The following is a 16,830-nucleotide window of genomic DNA, read 5'->3' on the forward strand; positions in this document are numbered from 1 at the left end:
ACCCCCCTGCATCCTGTCCCGGCTGATACAGGTACAGGCAACGCTGTGCAGAGTGTGTGCACTCATGCGTGTTTAAATGTGCGAGGGGGGAACGCAGAAGGAAACTGTTGGATGGATCATTCACTAGACTGCATGCATGCACACAGGTGGAAGCACATGATGCACTTTCAAGTAAAGAAACAAAGTACAAAGACATTGAGCTGGCCAAATACGGAGAGGAGAATGTAAACATCGGGGCAGGTTCTGGAGAGACTTGTGTGCAGAAGGGGGATGGGGATAAATTGGAAAAATTGCAACCTGCAACTTGAACCTGAGAGCAACACGCTTCAGCTAGAAAACAAGGAGACCAGATAAAGGGGAAGAGTAGAAAAGCAGATGGAGTGATAGAAGAAGTGGAGTGGGCTGAGAGGGTAAAGTAGAACCACCTGTGGTTGAAAACAACATTCTTGGGACTGGCTGCGTTGCTAACTGGCTGGCACCCTCATTATGCTCATGTGCATGCGTGTGTGCTGGCGGTTAAGCGTAATGGCCATGTGTGTTTGCCTTTTGTGTAAATGTGCGTTTACATGCCACTCACATTTCTGCCCCAGTGATCGGTCCAGCTAAATTACATGGCTGGCAGAGCAGATTTAGCAACAGCATAAAACAGCTGGAACTGAAACCTTAACCGCCCGGTTAAGTGATTGTTTCAGCTGTCTGGGTGTGTGTTTTTCTGTTTGTGTTTTTCTGTGTGTGAGTGGTTGTTCTGACTAAATGGAAACTCTTTGACAAACAGTCGCCTCCGAATCCACGGGTCCGGTCTGGCTGCTGTCTGGAGGATTGTCGTTACGCCCATTCCCAGGAATATCGTTGTGACCGCAGCAGTTGTAAGCTGTCAGTCTGATGACCAGAAAATTACTCACAGAACTGACCGCAGCGAGGGCCTGAGTCGAAACAGAACTGCTCATAGACTGGATCTACACCTACAGGGGGATGCAGATCTAGTCACTGTGAAGATCTGTTATGACTTCTGAAGAGCAGCGACAGATGCTTAAGCTGATTTATTTTGGCCACTAAGCTAAAAATCACTTACTTTGACATACCATCTTTTAAAGTTGTTATGGCAAACATGCTAGCAAACAGCTGCCTACTTCCATATTCATCTACTGGGGTTGGTGCTCACCTGATAAATGTAAGTCCAAATGTCACTCTTTTTATCTCTGTTTTGGCCTCCATCAAAGAGAAGGAATTAGATCAGAATGGACCTCCCCATTCAAATCTATATAGCAGGATGATCAGAGCAACCGCATATTTTGTCCCCCTTGATATTGCAAAGACTGGCCAGATAATAGTAGCGGGCTAACTTCCATCTAAGGGGGCTTGCGCAACGTCACGGACAAAAAAATGTTGGGAAGATGTACAGCAATGATCTAGGATCTAGGGAATCTAGGAAGCAGTGGATGTACGATGTCCAAGACTCTTTGGTTGATTTTTGATTATTGTCTGTGTAACTTGTTAAGTAAGACTGAGGCAAATGTAAATCTGCACCTAAACCAAGACTATGAGCTAAAAGAGGCTAAAAAGCTCAGTAGAGCTGCAGAGATGATAATAATGATATGGGTTCAGCATTGACATCAAGGGATTTGACATGAGCAATCTTTTGAAAAATTGTAAGAGGACCAGAACTATTTGCTTAAAAGGGCTATAATTGATATTCTTCTCATAACAACAGCAAGCAGCCATAGTGGAGCATTTAGAAGACAGATATTTCAGTCAGGAGTTGTTGGAGACCAAATCTTATACAGTATAAACATTGGTTTGTCCTTTTAAAAGTCAGAACTAAGCAATTGGCATTCCAGTTCTCCTAAGGATGCCTTGGAAACAGAATAAAGGTCAACATTATGTAAGAGAAGGGCTGACAAGTGCTGTGTCTTCAAATGTATTGTTTCACTCCAAAATGCGGTCTAACTATAAAGTCACAACAGGAATCCAGAAACATCAGGATGAGAAAGGGTAAAAAAGAGAAACAGTTGTAAGACAAATCATTCAGAACTGAAGTTGATGATCAAAAGACATGAAATGCATCTCACCTGTTTCAAGAGGAGATGCGTCTTGATATGAATCTCTCCTGACCAAAGGGTCCAAGGTGTCATAGTCCACCGTCACACAGTGACCGTTGTGCCACAGCTCTCTGCCTGCACATGGAAATAACAAACAGCAGACAAAGAGGCTGGTCAGGAGTCAGTTAAACGACACAGACACAATACAAACAGCTGATGCCAGATGTTATTTCAAATTGTGATTTTCGAAAAATTGTGATTTTAAATGAAGGCTTTGCTTCTACTGTGTGTGAGTGTGTCTGTGCGCCTGAATGTGTGTGGGTTTCCCCCCTGTGTTTTCCCCTGTACAGTATCCCCAATCTGAATTCCTGTCAGATGGGTGTGTGTGATAACTTCTCATATTGCTTCCTGTTTAGGGACGAGGAGTGTGAATGTGCGCATGAGGGCCAATTTGAGCTCCCGGTGCCCAACACTGCCCCCACCTGGGTGACTGTTTGTTGGATTTGATGAATATGTGCTTCATTCATGAGTAATAGGTGTGTGTTGCTGTGTGTCTGTGTTTCAGGTGTAATGTTTCAAATGGAGTCATGTCTGTCTCTTCTGCTTCAATTAGGAGACACAATGAGGCTTGACATAGTCTCGGCTTTCTGCATCTGTAGCCAAAATACTGTGTCTGTGTCAGAATGAGCGAGTGTGTGTAGGAGTCCAGGTGTTTGCATGCGTCAGTATGAGCAGGGCTTTCTAATTAGGGAGTCACAAGATGATTGACAGCAGAAAGAAAATTCCAAATATCTCCTGGAAATTAATGTATAACATTTTAAAAACAGACATTAAAAACACAATATAAAATATACATTAACAGTATTTCCTTTGTTAAATTAGTGACAGGAAATGTGGTAACCACTTTCACTGTCCCCAGAGGATCAATTCCCTTTCCTTTAGCGCCACCATGAGGTAAAAATCCAAATACCTGCAAAAGGAATGAAATTCCTAAGAGCCTCAGCTTCTCTTTTTGATGTATGGCATTGGTTATAAGCAAATGCTTACAGTATAAACTAACATGGTGAACATTTTACCTGCTAAACAACCACATGTTAACATTGTCATTGTAAACCATTTAGCATTTTGTTTAAAACAAGGCTGTGCCCGAGAACGTGTTTTTAGAGAAGTAGAGAAGAAAAATTTAACAATAATACACAGAGAATCCAGAATCAAAGCTTCGCAAATACTTACTTAGAAAGACATATCAGTGTTTCCCATACATTGATGCATTTGTGGCGGGCTCCCACAATTAAATACCGTCCGCCAGAGTGCCGTTCCCCCACAAATAGAATCAAATTCTGCGGGAAACACTGCATCTACATAATTGAAACACCTGCATACTTTGTTCAGTTACTGTGTACAGTTCGTTGCATTTATGTTTGCTGGTGCCTTATGTTTGTCTAAGCTTGAGAGAAAGTGTACCTGTTATCTTTTCCGGGCTGTCAGAAAACCACAGCTCTACTTTGCCCTCTTCTGGGAACCGGGGATCTGGAATATTAACACACAAATCGGACAGCTGGAGGTATTTCCATGTACTTCACACCTGCTGCACAGCTGATACAGAGTTCAGGGTCAGCGCCGGTAGTTCTTATTTACTTTGGAGGAAGACTAGAGGATTTATCGGTCACTGATTAAGATGGATATTGCATCAGAGTCTGATAGTGGCTGGAACAACAGTTAGCAGGATATACATACCTTCACTGGCACAGTCCAGGTCCGCCTTACTGAAAGTGAGGGTGTGTCCGTGCACGAGGCCCGTATGGAACTGGAGTCGGAAGACGACCTGCCTGCTGGCTGAGCAGCTGTTTTTATCATAACAAACCACCTAAAATCAGAAAGATGACACATGTCATGCTGCTCTATTATCTGATGTATCTGAGATAAAAGTCTTCTATTTGTTGCATAGTTATAGTTTCAGTAAATAAGGGTGAATAACGGCTTCAAGTCAATTTAGTTGTGAAGCAAAGCTAGTTTTTATATTTATTCTGTTTTAAGTTTTTTAATATTCTTATTTATTCTGTCCTATTATTATACATTTCCGTCTGGACTTTACAGAACAAGAGATAGTAAGGGTTCCTTTTGCAGGTCCAACATTCCGAAATAATTTCTTAAGTACTTTCCTCATAGTATATATTATTTTCTAATATATATATATATTCAAATGAATTTCTATGTTCATCTTAAGAGTCTTTTAACTAGTGAATAAAATGTGAAATGTGTCCACATGTATGGATAATGTTTCCAATAATATATACATAATCAATTAATATTACCTGAGCTTCAATTGGAGCTTTCATTTAAAAACAAATCTTTTTTTGCTCTTGTACCATTTCATATTGTTTTTTCTTTCAAGAAACCTCTTTGAAAATATTTAGTAGCTAAAAAAATTATAGGACACAACTGATAATGGTGTACTGTAGAGCATCACTCACCATGATGTCTCCTTTGAGCAGCTGGGCTGGCTGGAGCACGAAGTAGAGCCGGTCTGTCTGGGCTGCATTAACATGGCTGAGATAAATATAAACACACATTACACACTGTAATCTTATCTCAAATATCCCACCATGTTTACAGATCATGATGTCATTTATTAACTTACTAGACTGCTGATGTGCAAACAGCTTGTAGACTCTGGTAGACTCTCATGAAGAGACAGCATGCTAGGAAAATAAGATTTAGTACCAAATATTTTTTAACTTGAGAAGACGCTTTAGATTATAACCATCGAATTTCCATATTTCCTTGTCTGTAAGATGAAAAGAGAATACAGTAGACACCTTGCAGACGGTTTCAACAATGGCCAGCTACTGCTTTTTATCTAGTTAGCTTACTGTTATTCAAGTCTGCTTCTTCTTACCTCCATCTGGTTTTATTTTGGGGAGACCGTGAAGAACAACACACAGGAGGAAAGTCGGAGAGGGACACATCCTCAGTGCTCCCTTTAATGTGCTCCCAAGTATCCACACATACCTGGAGAGCAAATGTAAAAGTATAAATGTATGTATTTTTATGTCAAATAACTGTGTTACTGCTTTAATTTTCATCAAGCCGGTTCACTTTACGGTTTCAGACTGGTTTTAGTACTTCACAAGAAGATGAATCAGGTGATTAGTACGTGACCCTGCTGCCTAAGGTCAGACGTCACAGCAAACTCCTCGGTCTACATCGCAGATCAGAAGCTAAGACCTGAACCAGAGTTTACCTTTGACCTGCATTGATCCCGCTCAATCAATCCTGGTTCTTACCGTTTCTGCGAGGGGGTCATCAGAGCAGACAGTTTGTCATTGTAGAACCTCCTCATGGCAAAGTGGTCGAGAGAAAGGTCTGCACTGAGAGAGAGGCAGATATTCAGATAGAGATGCATGTAATACTCCTCCGTTCATCTTAACCTGATGTAGTACCTTGCAGATCATTTGATTGGGACAGTCAATAAAACGTCATTCTGTGCAGCCAAACCCACTGGGGGTACGATTTTAAGATGAAGTTCTGGCGAGATGATCAAAAGCAATGGACCTTGTGATTATTTAATTTCCTTAACCACAGAATTGTATTTTAAATATCTAGTCGAAGTGTCCACAATACCAAACACTGTATGTCACTGGCAATGTCCTTTGAATTCGCAACGTCTATTTGATGAATTTTGAGAATTCCTCAGGGCCCTTCCAGGAAAAAAATAAAAGAGCTAAATTGACACAATCTTAAAAGGTTTTATACAACTGTGTTTACATATGTTATGCAGTAGAACTCCTAGAACACTTTGAAAATACCTTGATGTCTAAAATTAATGGGTGCTTCCTTTAAAAAGTTAGAAATGAAACACGAAAATGGTAATGTGTTAGGAATAACAGGGACATTATTAAAAAGAGTAAGGGTTAAAATGTTACTTGTGAAATGTTTATTTGCATTTTAACAAAATGACATTTGATTCCCTTTCATTGTTTTGAGAAGGCAGAATACATTTCACAGACAGATTCCAAGAACAAAGAAAACTACAGTACATCTGTATGCTTTGATACCAATAGAGGAAAGTAAATGAATGTGGTGTTGTTAGGTTACTTTTACCTTTGCATACATGCACCAGGATCAGGGACAATGGTCACAATCTGATATTTTTAACAGTGAATCAGCTGTTGAGCCATGAACAGCACATGTACTGCAACTGTGCAGAAATCCATCTAATGTTCCTCATTTGTATCAACATTTGCCTCAAGCTGACCTTTCCCTTCGTCCTATGGTTAGACGTGTGAATGAGGATGTTATTAACTTTTAACAGCTTCAATCAAACCATAAAAAAGAAAATATCCAACCATATTAACCACAAAGGTTGGAATGTTTGTTTTAAAGTACACTCCAGTTACAATGTTTTGTGTCTACTAGGCCAAGACTCTGTCATGCAGGTAAATTAAGAGTTCATTCATTCACTTGTTTCCAACAGCAACAAGATCCCAGCCCGAAAATCAAATAACAGTCTAGTTCAAAGTCTCTTTAATCAGCCGTCCTGCCCTTTGGCTGCTGGAGACGTGCATTAGATCAGCCAATGGTCACTCCATTGTTCTGTCAGTGCTCTTTGATCTGCCAACACGTCAAACAGTAACCAGTATATCTTTAGGAATCACCCTTTGGGAACCAGAAAGATCTGTGCCAAATTGCATTGCAATAAATGCAAGGCAAGGCAAGGCAATTTTATTTATATAGCACCTTTCAGAACACGACAATTCAAAGTGCTTTACAAAATAAAAACGAAAGACATTTAAGAATTAATACAGCATAAACACATTGTTAAATGGCATTTAAAAACAGGCATAAAAAAGCAAATATAATGAAATAAATAAATAAACACAACCAGAATGCACAGAATGCATGAATAAAAGGCATACTGCAGCTCAAATAAAAGCAGCGGCAAATATATATGTTTTTAGTCTGGATTTGAAAATAGGAAGTCTTTCAGCGGACGTGCACGGGCAGTTTGTTCCAGATTGTCGGGCAGTTTGTTCCAGATTGTCGGGGCATAATAGCTAAACGCTGCTTTTCCATGTTTAGTTCTTATACTTGGAACAGAGAGCAGACCCGACCCAGTGGACCTGAGACTCCTGGATGATTCATAGTTATGCAGGAGATTGTTTATATACCTCGGTCCTAAGCCATTTAGTGATTTAAAAACTAACAATAGTATTAGTATTTGCTAAAATGCAGTTTAGTTTACCTGGAGTTTACTCCAATTATTTCTATATCTGATATAGGTATTGATGTTGCACATTTTAAACAGAAAGCTATAAGGGGCCTCTATCTTTCTCTTGTTCTGCTTTATTTTCTTACATTTTTAGCCGCTAGCATTTCTTTCCCACCACTTCTGTGCAGAGTGAAATATCTCAATAATTATTGGACCAATTAAATTGGATGGATTTCTCAAACCACCTCTACTTGTTGGGTTAATTTGGGCCTTGTAACTAATTCACCAGCACTTCTTATGGTATGATCTGGCTTGAAGTGACTATGTCTGCACTTTCCTTCTTGTTCAGAGTTTGATTCTTTATGATTTTGGACTTATTCTAAGTAGCTTTCGATAAAAGCGTCTGCTAAATGAAATGTAGCCTAATGTCATTTAATTGACTGTCATCTGACTTTAATCTAGCACCATTGTTTGGAATAAAACGGCCATTACTTAGCGACCCAATACCTGAAACGGATGGTATATTTTTGTGTTAGGTAATTATAAGCAAACCTTTGCATCGGTAAAAGGAAAATGGTTCACATTAGCATGCTAGCACTGCAATGTCATTGTGGCCAAGTGAGCCACATTAGCTAATACAGACTCTCTGACTTGCTAACATGGTTGTCTTGACAGTTGACAGAGTTGTTAATTGCCATCTTATTTATTTTAGTTTGCAAATAACTAAAGTTCAATTCTTGATGAGCATACTTTTTACAACTTATATAAAATTCACATGGCATCAGTGTTACCTGTCTGACATGTTGCTGAAGTGGATGTAAGAAGCCACCAGAACTCCGAGCCGGCCTTTACCTCCCTGTACAGGACAACCACAGAAACAAGAGAGTTTCACTTTCAATACTATCAGACAGTAAATGGATGAATGAGTACAGAGGAGTCAGTGACGGTTACCGTGCAGTGTAACACCAGGACGTGTTTGGGATGTGTTTGCAGCCAGGTCTTCATCGTTGAGCACACACTGACCATCTGATCCAGGTCAGGAGCGAGGTGATCCACCCAACCCGTGTCCAAAATCTGACAGACAAATCCCCAAAAACTGTGACACCATTTCACTGCAACATTTCACCTCTTAAATTAGTACTTTTTAGTGTTTTTATTACCTTGTGATTCCTTTGGGTGAGGGTTTCATGTTTCTTTGAGAGGTTGATGAGCTAAAGAAAGCAGATATTTTAGTCATGAAAAACAAAAGAACAGCTTTGAAAAAGTGACTTTTTTGAATGTCATTCAATCTTCTGTTGAAACATTCAAGTCTATCATTATCTAAATTGTTGAAATATATATGCTACATAAAATATTGTGTGTGTACTTGAACGTTACTTAAGTAGTGCTTGGTATTCTACTTTATTCTAAAACTCCTCTGCCATTTAGAGGAATATTGTACATTGTACTTCACTATTCACGATTAATTATAAAGCCTTTGGTTCTTAGTTGCTTTTCAAATTCACATTGTTAACACAACATATTAATCCAAGCTGATCTATTTTCATTCAACTACCTTTCAGTATGTAACAAAACAAAAACGCCAGCCTGTTACCAGCTGCGATAGTGATATGCTGATAATGCATCCAAAATACATTATTCTGAAATGCTCCATTATGCATAATAATTACTTAATTCTTTGCTCTTTCAATATAGTTCAATGATACAAATACTTTTGTTTCGCTGCTGAAGTAAAACATTAAATGCAGGAGATTTGCTGAAATATAATAATGTAATATTTCCTCCACTCTCCTCACCATGTAGTGGTGTCCATGCTTGGACTGCAGCATGAGGAGGATCTCCTGCAGGTTCTGCAGGTAGATCTCCTCTGGACATTCAGGTGGGCAGAAGATGGTGATGATGCGTTCAGTGATGTAGGTCAGATCGATTCGCTGGGGTTCCTCCATGATTGATCTCGGTCACATGGGAGACCTACAGTAAGTGAAATGCAGGTTGTGTGTGAGAACGAAAGTCATGGACATTTTAGGGAAGTGAGGACTTTCACTGAAGGTCAGCAGATGTTTGCAGGACATTTTTAACTGAGCATGTATCAGCTGCCCTCCAATTGATATCTTCGGCCTACACAGATACATGAGTTCAAACACGGTCAGACCTTGAATCCTACAGGATGTGAAACTTAACAAAGTGGGGTCATTTCCAGACAAAATGAGGAACTGAACCATAAGCTGAGTCACTGGAAATCTTCATTTGGCCTTAACCACAGGAAGGTGATGATAAATAACCAAAAGATCATAATGTTCAAATAGTAACTTCATTACTCATCAGCAAAACTCTACTAACTTGAAACACAGATTCTGACAAGGACGTAAAACTACAACCTTAAAAGTATTAGGTTCTATCTAAAGATTTCTCATATGACCATAATGTTGTGTGTATGTTTATTTATTCAGTTAAGCTTTGTTGGTCGTATAGGTTTCAAATCATTTTTCTAGTTTGCTTCTAAAAGCTTAAAGGTAGGTAAGAATGGAGAAACCAGCTCGAGTGCGTTGAAAGTAGACAACCGAAAAAAATCTGCCCCTTCCTTCAGACTTCCTTACAGTGCCACTCCTCCAACACACATGAACGTGCACATGACCAATGAGGGCACGAAATAAGTTTGTGCACGAGATCATTCAGTTATTTCAGCCGGGCCGAGGCAGATGATTGGTCGTGCTTTTTACAGCGCCACGGCTTCCACAGATGAAATATTTTTATATATTTATTGTTAAAGCATTTAATATATTTATTGCTTTCGGGATGTTAAGAGCATTCCATGGAATATAACAAAAAGTGTTTCTGAAGTGAATTACCCTACCTTTAAACAGCTAACAGAGTTCTGCGTCTTTACAGTACTGCCTCACGATTCAGTTATTATCTGTGTTTATATATTTTTAAAAAGCTTTCAATAAACATCAAATCTCAAATGGATACTTTAGCGCTTTTGGGAAATGATTCTTCTGTTTCTGGATCAATCATTTAGTTGATATCTATGTGTAGGTGATATCCATTTGTAGTACAAAATAACCCCTAACATACATTTTCCCCTGAAAAACCAAATGTTTTCAATGTTGTTTTCGTGTAAATTGTGTGAAGGGTTAGCTGTTTCCAGTATTTGTGACAAGTTAAGCTTAAAATGTATTTCAAACATACAAATATGAGTGGACATAAGAGTAACAGTAAGCTAAATAAGTAGACAAGGGGACTTCCTATCTTTTTTCTCTTTCTTTTTGTATTATCGTTTACACAATTTGTATCTGTGTATATACGTCCCTCTGTAAGGGCAACTAGAAAACAATAAAAAGATGGTCACGAAAAACTTTGAAACTTTAGCTTATTAGTGTCTTATTAAGCTAGGCTAAATGAAATGCTCGTTGATACTATGGGCACTTGATACTATGGGCACTTGTAAATGTCTAACTATGTAAATGTATCCTGTAAATATAATGTATGATGTCCTTTATTGTTTTATGTTTCATGTGGAACCTATATGCTGCAGGTCTCCTTGAAAAAGAGATCAATGATCTCAATGGGACCAATCTGGTTAAATAAAGGTTTGAAATGAAAATGAAAATTAATTAATTTCCATTAACTCTTCAAAAATCACAAAGGGGTTTTCATTTGACAATTGTATCTTGTTGAACAAAACATACAAGTACATTTATTTATTTTTTACAATAATCCAAAATCTGTTGAAAAGAACCCATTGGTTTGTTTTTGCGGGAACCCACTGTTATCCCTGTAGCAATCTATTTAAGGTACCTGGTCCCATGTCATGGCCATTTCTACTGATCATAATTCCATTGTTGAGGTTGTGGTGATTGACATTATTCACCCACGGATCTATGGGTTGGGGTATTGTTCTGCACGGACATTTTAGTGAACCGGACTTCCTGTTTCCGCCGGTCTTCGCTTCCCGGGCATGAAGTTGTTTACATGTGTTTTACATGCAAGATGCTAAATAAAAGTCTAGCTTGTACCTTCGATACCCCGCCTCCGACTCCCGTCTCTCGGCACTACATTTGTGACCTCGACATAAGTCTCGTTGAAGGATCCGAGACTGAACCGAGCATGGCAAGTAACGCCGTTTTTTTTCAAACTGCCGGAGTTTTGGGAGACATCTGCAGCCGCATGGTTCGCTCAGGCGGAGGCTCAGTTCACCCTCCGCGGAGTGACTGACGACGCATCACGCTAATCACGCTAACCTAATTTTTTGTTCATAGAACCGTTTCTTCGGCACATGCCGCCGCATGTACAGACAGCGCTCGCTAATACGGCTATTACTGAGCCCCGCGCTTTGGCCGAAGAAGCCGACCGGTTCTTCCTGGCAACACAGCGTTTTGCCCTGGAGGTGCTGGCCCCGACATGCAGCGGCACCTTCCCTGGTACAGGCATGCCACCTAGCAGAAGCTCCGGGGCCGACGTTAGCAAGAAGGACGTGAGGTCCTGGGTCGACTCGTGCGTGGCCTGTAAACGGGCCAAAGTCCACCGCCATACTAGGGCCCCTTTTGAACTTTTTGCGGTTCCTGAGAGGAGGTTTGACCATGTCAATGTCGACCTTGTGGGTCCGATTCCCCCCTCTCACGGTTTCACCTACCTGTTTACGATGGTGGACAGGACAACCCGCTGGCCCGAGGCCGTTCCCCTCGCCTCGAAGTCAGCTTCCGACGTCGCCCGCGCTTTCATCGGCACGTGGGTGGCGCGCTTTGGGACCCCGTCTGACCTCTCCTCTGACGGTTCTCAGTTCACCTCGGAGCTGTGGAACGCTGTTGCTGTGGGTTTGGGGGTGAAGCTGCACCGCACCACCCCCAGGCTAACGGATTGTGTGAGCGGTTTCACCGGTCCATGAAGGCGTCACTGCGTGCCGGCTTGACAGATGGCAACTGGGTGGATAAGCTCCCGTGGGTTATGCTCGGCCTCAGGTGTGCCCCCAAAGAAGACCTCCTCGTCGGCAGAGCTCGTCTATGGCCAGACGCTACGGGTCCCCGGGGAATTCATTCCCACCGCCACTGTGCCCTGGTCTGCGGCCGGGCAGCGCTCCTCCCTGCTGGAGACCGCCGGGACATTCGCGCCCATCCCCACGTCGCAGCACAGCAACCCAGCTTTCCGGGTGTCCCCCGGATTACAGTCGGCGGATTTCGTTTTTATTCGCCACGCCGCCCACCGCTGTCCCCTGTGGCCCCCTTACGATGGTCCATTCAGAGTCATACGTCACGGGGACAAGAGCCTGGTGGTGGACGTTGGTGGCAGGCCTGAGACTGTGTCCGTTGATCGGATTAAGCCTGCTCACGTGGACGTTTCCAGGCCGTTGGAGTTGGTTCTGCCCCCACGTCGGGGCCGCCCTCCCATGGCCCGCCCCCCGCCCCCTGTGGGGATGCCCTCGCCCTCGTTGGCGCCCCTGCCCTCGCCTGCGGCCCCGTCCTCCTCGGCCCCTGTGGTCCGTACGTGCCGGGGTCGGGTGGTACTTCCTCCCAGGCACGAGGATTTTGACTATGGGTGAATACTGGGGGGGCTTGTGTTGTGATTGACATTATTCACCCACGGATCTATGGGTTGGGGTATTGTTATGCACGGACATTTTAGTGATTAATAATAATAATAATAATAGCTTGGATTTATATAGCGCCTTTCAAGGAACCAAAGGTCGCTTTACAAATAATAGGGCAAAAACAAACATAACAAAACAAAAGTCAGACAGACAAAACAACAGATCGATTAGGGGCCGAAAGCCTTGGCAAACAGATGGGACTTGAGGGCCCTTTTGAAGGCGTCGAGTGTGGGGATGTTGTGAATCTCCGCAGGGAGAGCGTTCCAGAGGGTGGGGGCTGCCACACTGAAGGCTCTGTCCCCGAAGGTTCACAGTTTGGTGCGGGGGGTGGTAAGCAGGCCAGAGTCTGAGGACCGCAGGTTCCGGGGTGGGGCATGTGGTTGAAGGATGTCCAATAGGTACTGGGGGGCAAGGGCATAGAGGGACTTGTAGGTAAGGAGGAGGACTTTGTAGGATATGCAGGACTTGACCGGCAACCAGTGTAGGTGGATGATGGTGGGAGTGATGTGCTGCCACGGTTTTGTGTGTGTGAGTACCCTAGCAGCACAGTTTTGGACATACCCCTGTCCAGGGTTTTGTTGGGAACCCCGAACAGGACACCATTGCAGTAGTCCAAGCGGGTGGTGACAAACGCATGCACTAGGGTTTCGGCAACCGACTCCAAGAGTGACGGTCGGAGTCTGGCAATGTTCCTTAGGTGGTAAAAGGCCGATTTGGTCACACATTTTTGACGTGGGAATGGAAGGAAAGGGTGGAATCGAGGATGACACCCAGGTTGCGGGCTTCAGGAGATGGGGAGATGGGGAGATGGAGCAGCCGTCGACCTCGAGGATAAGTCACCAAACTTCTGGAGCAGGGCCTTGAGTGCCACAACCATGAGCTCTGTTTTATTGCTGTTCAGCTTAAGGTAGTTGGAAGACATCCATGTTTTGATGTCATGCAGGCAGTTGATGAGAGACTGAGGGGGGAGCTGGGAGGATGGAGTGGTGCTGAGATACAGTTGGGTATCATCAGCGTAACAGTGGTAATTGAGTCCATGATGTCTGATGATCTGGCCGAGGGGGAGCATGTAAATGGTGAACAGGAGGGGGCCAAGCACAGAGCCCTGGGGTACACCGTGGTGGACTGGGGCCGGGGGTGAGTTTGAGCCACTGATGGAGACAAACTGTTTCCTGTTGTGGAGGTAGGATGTCAACCAGGACAGCGCTGTGCCAGTGACACCTAGGAGGTCTGAGAGGCGGGTGAGGAGGATGTTGTGAGAGATGGTGTTTCCGCCGGTCTTCGCTTCCCGGGCATGAAGTTTTTTACATGTGTTTTCAGATGCTAAATAAAAGTCTAGCTTGTACCTTCGATACCCCGCCTCCGACTCCCGTCTCTCGGCACTACAAGGTATACTAAAATAGATTTATACTTTGCAATTTTTCAAACTCACATTGGTTTCTCATACAGCATTTCTGTAAAGTAAGTGTATTCACCGGTATTCACTCTCTATCCTAAACGGCTTGTTGGAGCTCCTGCCCCAACTCCCTGTGAGCCCAGTGTGCTCTGATTGGTCGAGAAGCTGACAGGCTCGTTGCTGCTCGCACACACACAGACACACACACTGCTGCGGGCTGCTGCAGGAGCAGACAGGCTTGGCGATACAGCTAGAACAAGCGAAACTCAACCTGAGCACACACAAACACTCACAGCCGAAGTAAAAACAATAAGTGTGGCTTGATATTGAGTAAGAAAAAGGTTTATAACGCTGTGAGCATGGTTCTGCGGAGAGCATTTCTCCGCGATCCCAACGTAGTAGTCCGAAAAACGTTTACCCATTTAAACAGTCGTGGTAGATACCTTGTTTGTTTTAAACATCATAAATACACAAACAACAATGAATACTTACAGGTTGTGTACCCGAATCTCCCGCTGGTCAAAACAAAGTAGGAACAGCATCGTTCTTCAGTGCCCTACGCTGTACATATCCGGCATGAATCGCTGAAAGGTTTGGGAAGCTTTGTTTCGTGAAAGGCTGGCAGAGGGTGCGGCCATAGCTCTGGGCGTGGCTACTGGGTATCCCTACGTATAGCGATACCCAGGAAGAAAACATTGGAAAATGAGAACTCTCCAACGAGGCGTTTTGGGGAGGTCTTTTCTGTGTTAAGAGTTTTACTCGCTACAGGGAGTACTTTCAGGGTTTTTGACTCTGCAGACCGTTTACATCAGGGGTGGGGAACCTTTTTCCTCTCAAGGGCCATTTCAATTTTTTCAACATCCTCCGAGAGCCGTACAAATTATTGACCTCTGCTTAAAAATACTAAAATCACAGCCCATTCATTTGGCCTTTCTTTCATGCTGTGCAAAGAAAAAGCAACCTCTTAATCCAGATATCTTACCATGACTCGTGCATGCATGCACGTGCACGGTTGTGGCATGACCACCAAAACAGAAAGACATGGACACAAGATGTGTGCAAATGTATTTAGTTTCCTATCCATGTGGACATGATTTAAGTGGGGGAAACCTAACCTCCTCTAGGGGGTCCAGGGGCATGCTCCCCCAGGAAGATTTTATTTAAATATTGAAGTTAAAACCATCAATCTGGTGCACTTTGAGAGCAAAATTAGGAGATCTATGGATACATCTCTCAACACCCATATGAAACAGAACTGTAAACAGATTTCTTTTTCTTTATGGATATTTTACAAATCACTCTCCTTTCAAACTGTATACTTGTTTATTGATAACAACTTTTTTTTACTGTTCTTATAGTATTTTATACCTATTTACTTTATTCTCTTATTTTTTGATAACTATAATGATCATATAAAGATGTGCCTTTACCTCACTGGTTGAAGAAAAAGCGTATTATATTCGTTAGCATAGCTAGCTAACCAGATGCTAATAACAACAAAGTTATTGACTGTATGATTAGTAAAACAAATGAACAGATCGCCACTGGGCTTTCAACTAAAGACACAGCCACGCAAAAACTGCGGCATGTGTAGGGCTCCTTATGCCTACTTCAATTTTTGGAAGTGCCGGAGCCACGTTCTGGTACCCTCCGGCAGAACTGCACCCATACTGCACCCCTGTCATACGAGACATATACCACGTGACGACACGTTAGGCTTTTGTTGTGTTCAAGGACTGCCAGGAAAAACAGGCACTCGCTTGTTTAATTTTTTTGCGGTCTAGATTTCTTTGATTTTTGTCTTTTTTTCGTGTGTTTATAAATTACCTCGAGGCAGTGGCGGTTCTAGACCAATTTGACTGGGGGGCCAGGCTGGGGCCAGTTATTTTCTGAGGGGGGCACAATAAATGCAGGACGAAAAAGACAAAGACAGTGTGAAGTAATTGCGCAGACACCTAAGAAAACAATGCAATACAGTTATTGGTATTTGTTTCATTACACATTATTATACGCTTACCTTTGTGTACTGTTTGGGTCTGTGGGAGCCGTTTTCAGTGTTTACTAAAAGAAAATGTATGCAATTTAATTATTTGAACCTCCTATTTTTTATTTGGGGGTGGACCTAACCTTCTCTAGGGGGGTCCGGGGGCATGCAGCCCCGGGAAGATTTTTTTTTAAATGTTGAAGGCAAATGCATCAATCTGGTGCACTTTGAGCACAAAATGAATTTATGGATACAGCTCTCGACACTCATGAAAGAGAGCTGTATACTTTTCAATAATCAAAAAATCTTTAGAATATGATCACAACCAATAACAAATCATTTAAACTGGTTTATTCTCATCTTATGTTACCTATAGTTAGTATTCTTTCTTTTTATTTATGCATATTTTATTAATCACTCCCCTTTCAAACTGTTTTTTTTTTTTACTGTCCTATAGTACACATTGGAATGATTTATTTATTTGTTACAACACATTAAATAGATAAAGGTGTGCTCTCTCTAGCTCTCTCTGTCTCGCTCACTCACAGAGGCTGCATGCTCCTCCGTGGCGATGACGGCTTGCGTTAAAAATAAAAATAAAAATAAACATATTTT

At 42.3% G+C, this 16,830-nt stretch overlaps 1 protein-coding gene across 7 annotated transcripts in view; it reads right to left on the minus strand.

The window, feature by feature from the left end:
* Nucleotides 1-16,830, minus strand: part of tns3.2 (tensin 3, tandem duplicate 2) — a 54,647-nt gene that overhangs the window by 34,706 nt on the left and 3,111 nt on the right. For 4 of the 7 annotated variants that reach the window (XM_079687039.1, XM_079687038.1, XM_079687037.1 and 1 more), the window contains exons 2-12: nucleotides 9,048-9,222; nucleotides 8,412-8,462; nucleotides 8,203-8,325; nucleotides 8,043-8,107; nucleotides 5,327-5,410; nucleotides 4,939-5,051; nucleotides 4,681-4,741; nucleotides 4,514-4,589; nucleotides 3,777-3,906; nucleotides 3,504-3,569; nucleotides 2,070-2,174 (exon numbers count right to left, since the gene is read on the minus strand). In XM_079687039.1, the coding sequence (XP_079543165.1) occupies nucleotides 2,070-2,174; nucleotides 3,504-3,569; nucleotides 3,777-3,906; nucleotides 4,514-4,589; nucleotides 4,681-4,741; nucleotides 4,939-5,051; nucleotides 5,327-5,410; nucleotides 8,043-8,107; nucleotides 8,203-8,325; nucleotides 8,412-8,462; nucleotides 9,048-9,197 (1,024 nt within the window). In that variant the 5' untranslated portion in view covers nucleotides 9,198-9,222. Of the gene's footprint in view, nucleotides 1-2,069; nucleotides 2,175-3,503; nucleotides 3,570-3,776; nucleotides 3,907-4,513; nucleotides 4,590-4,680; nucleotides 4,742-4,938; nucleotides 5,052-5,326; nucleotides 5,411-8,042; nucleotides 8,108-8,202; nucleotides 8,326-8,411; nucleotides 8,463-9,047; nucleotides 9,223-14,723; nucleotides 14,903-15,841; nucleotides 15,862-16,830 lie in introns of those variants that run through there. The other 3 variants (XM_079687035.1, XM_079687036.1, XM_079687040.1) reach the window with 3 other exon arrangements.

Source organism: Notothenia rossii, assembly GCF_949606895.1.
Source record: "Notothenia rossii genome assembly, chromosome: 1".
Lineage (NCBI taxonomy): Eukaryota > Metazoa > Chordata > Actinopteri > Perciformes > Nototheniidae > Notothenia > Notothenia rossii.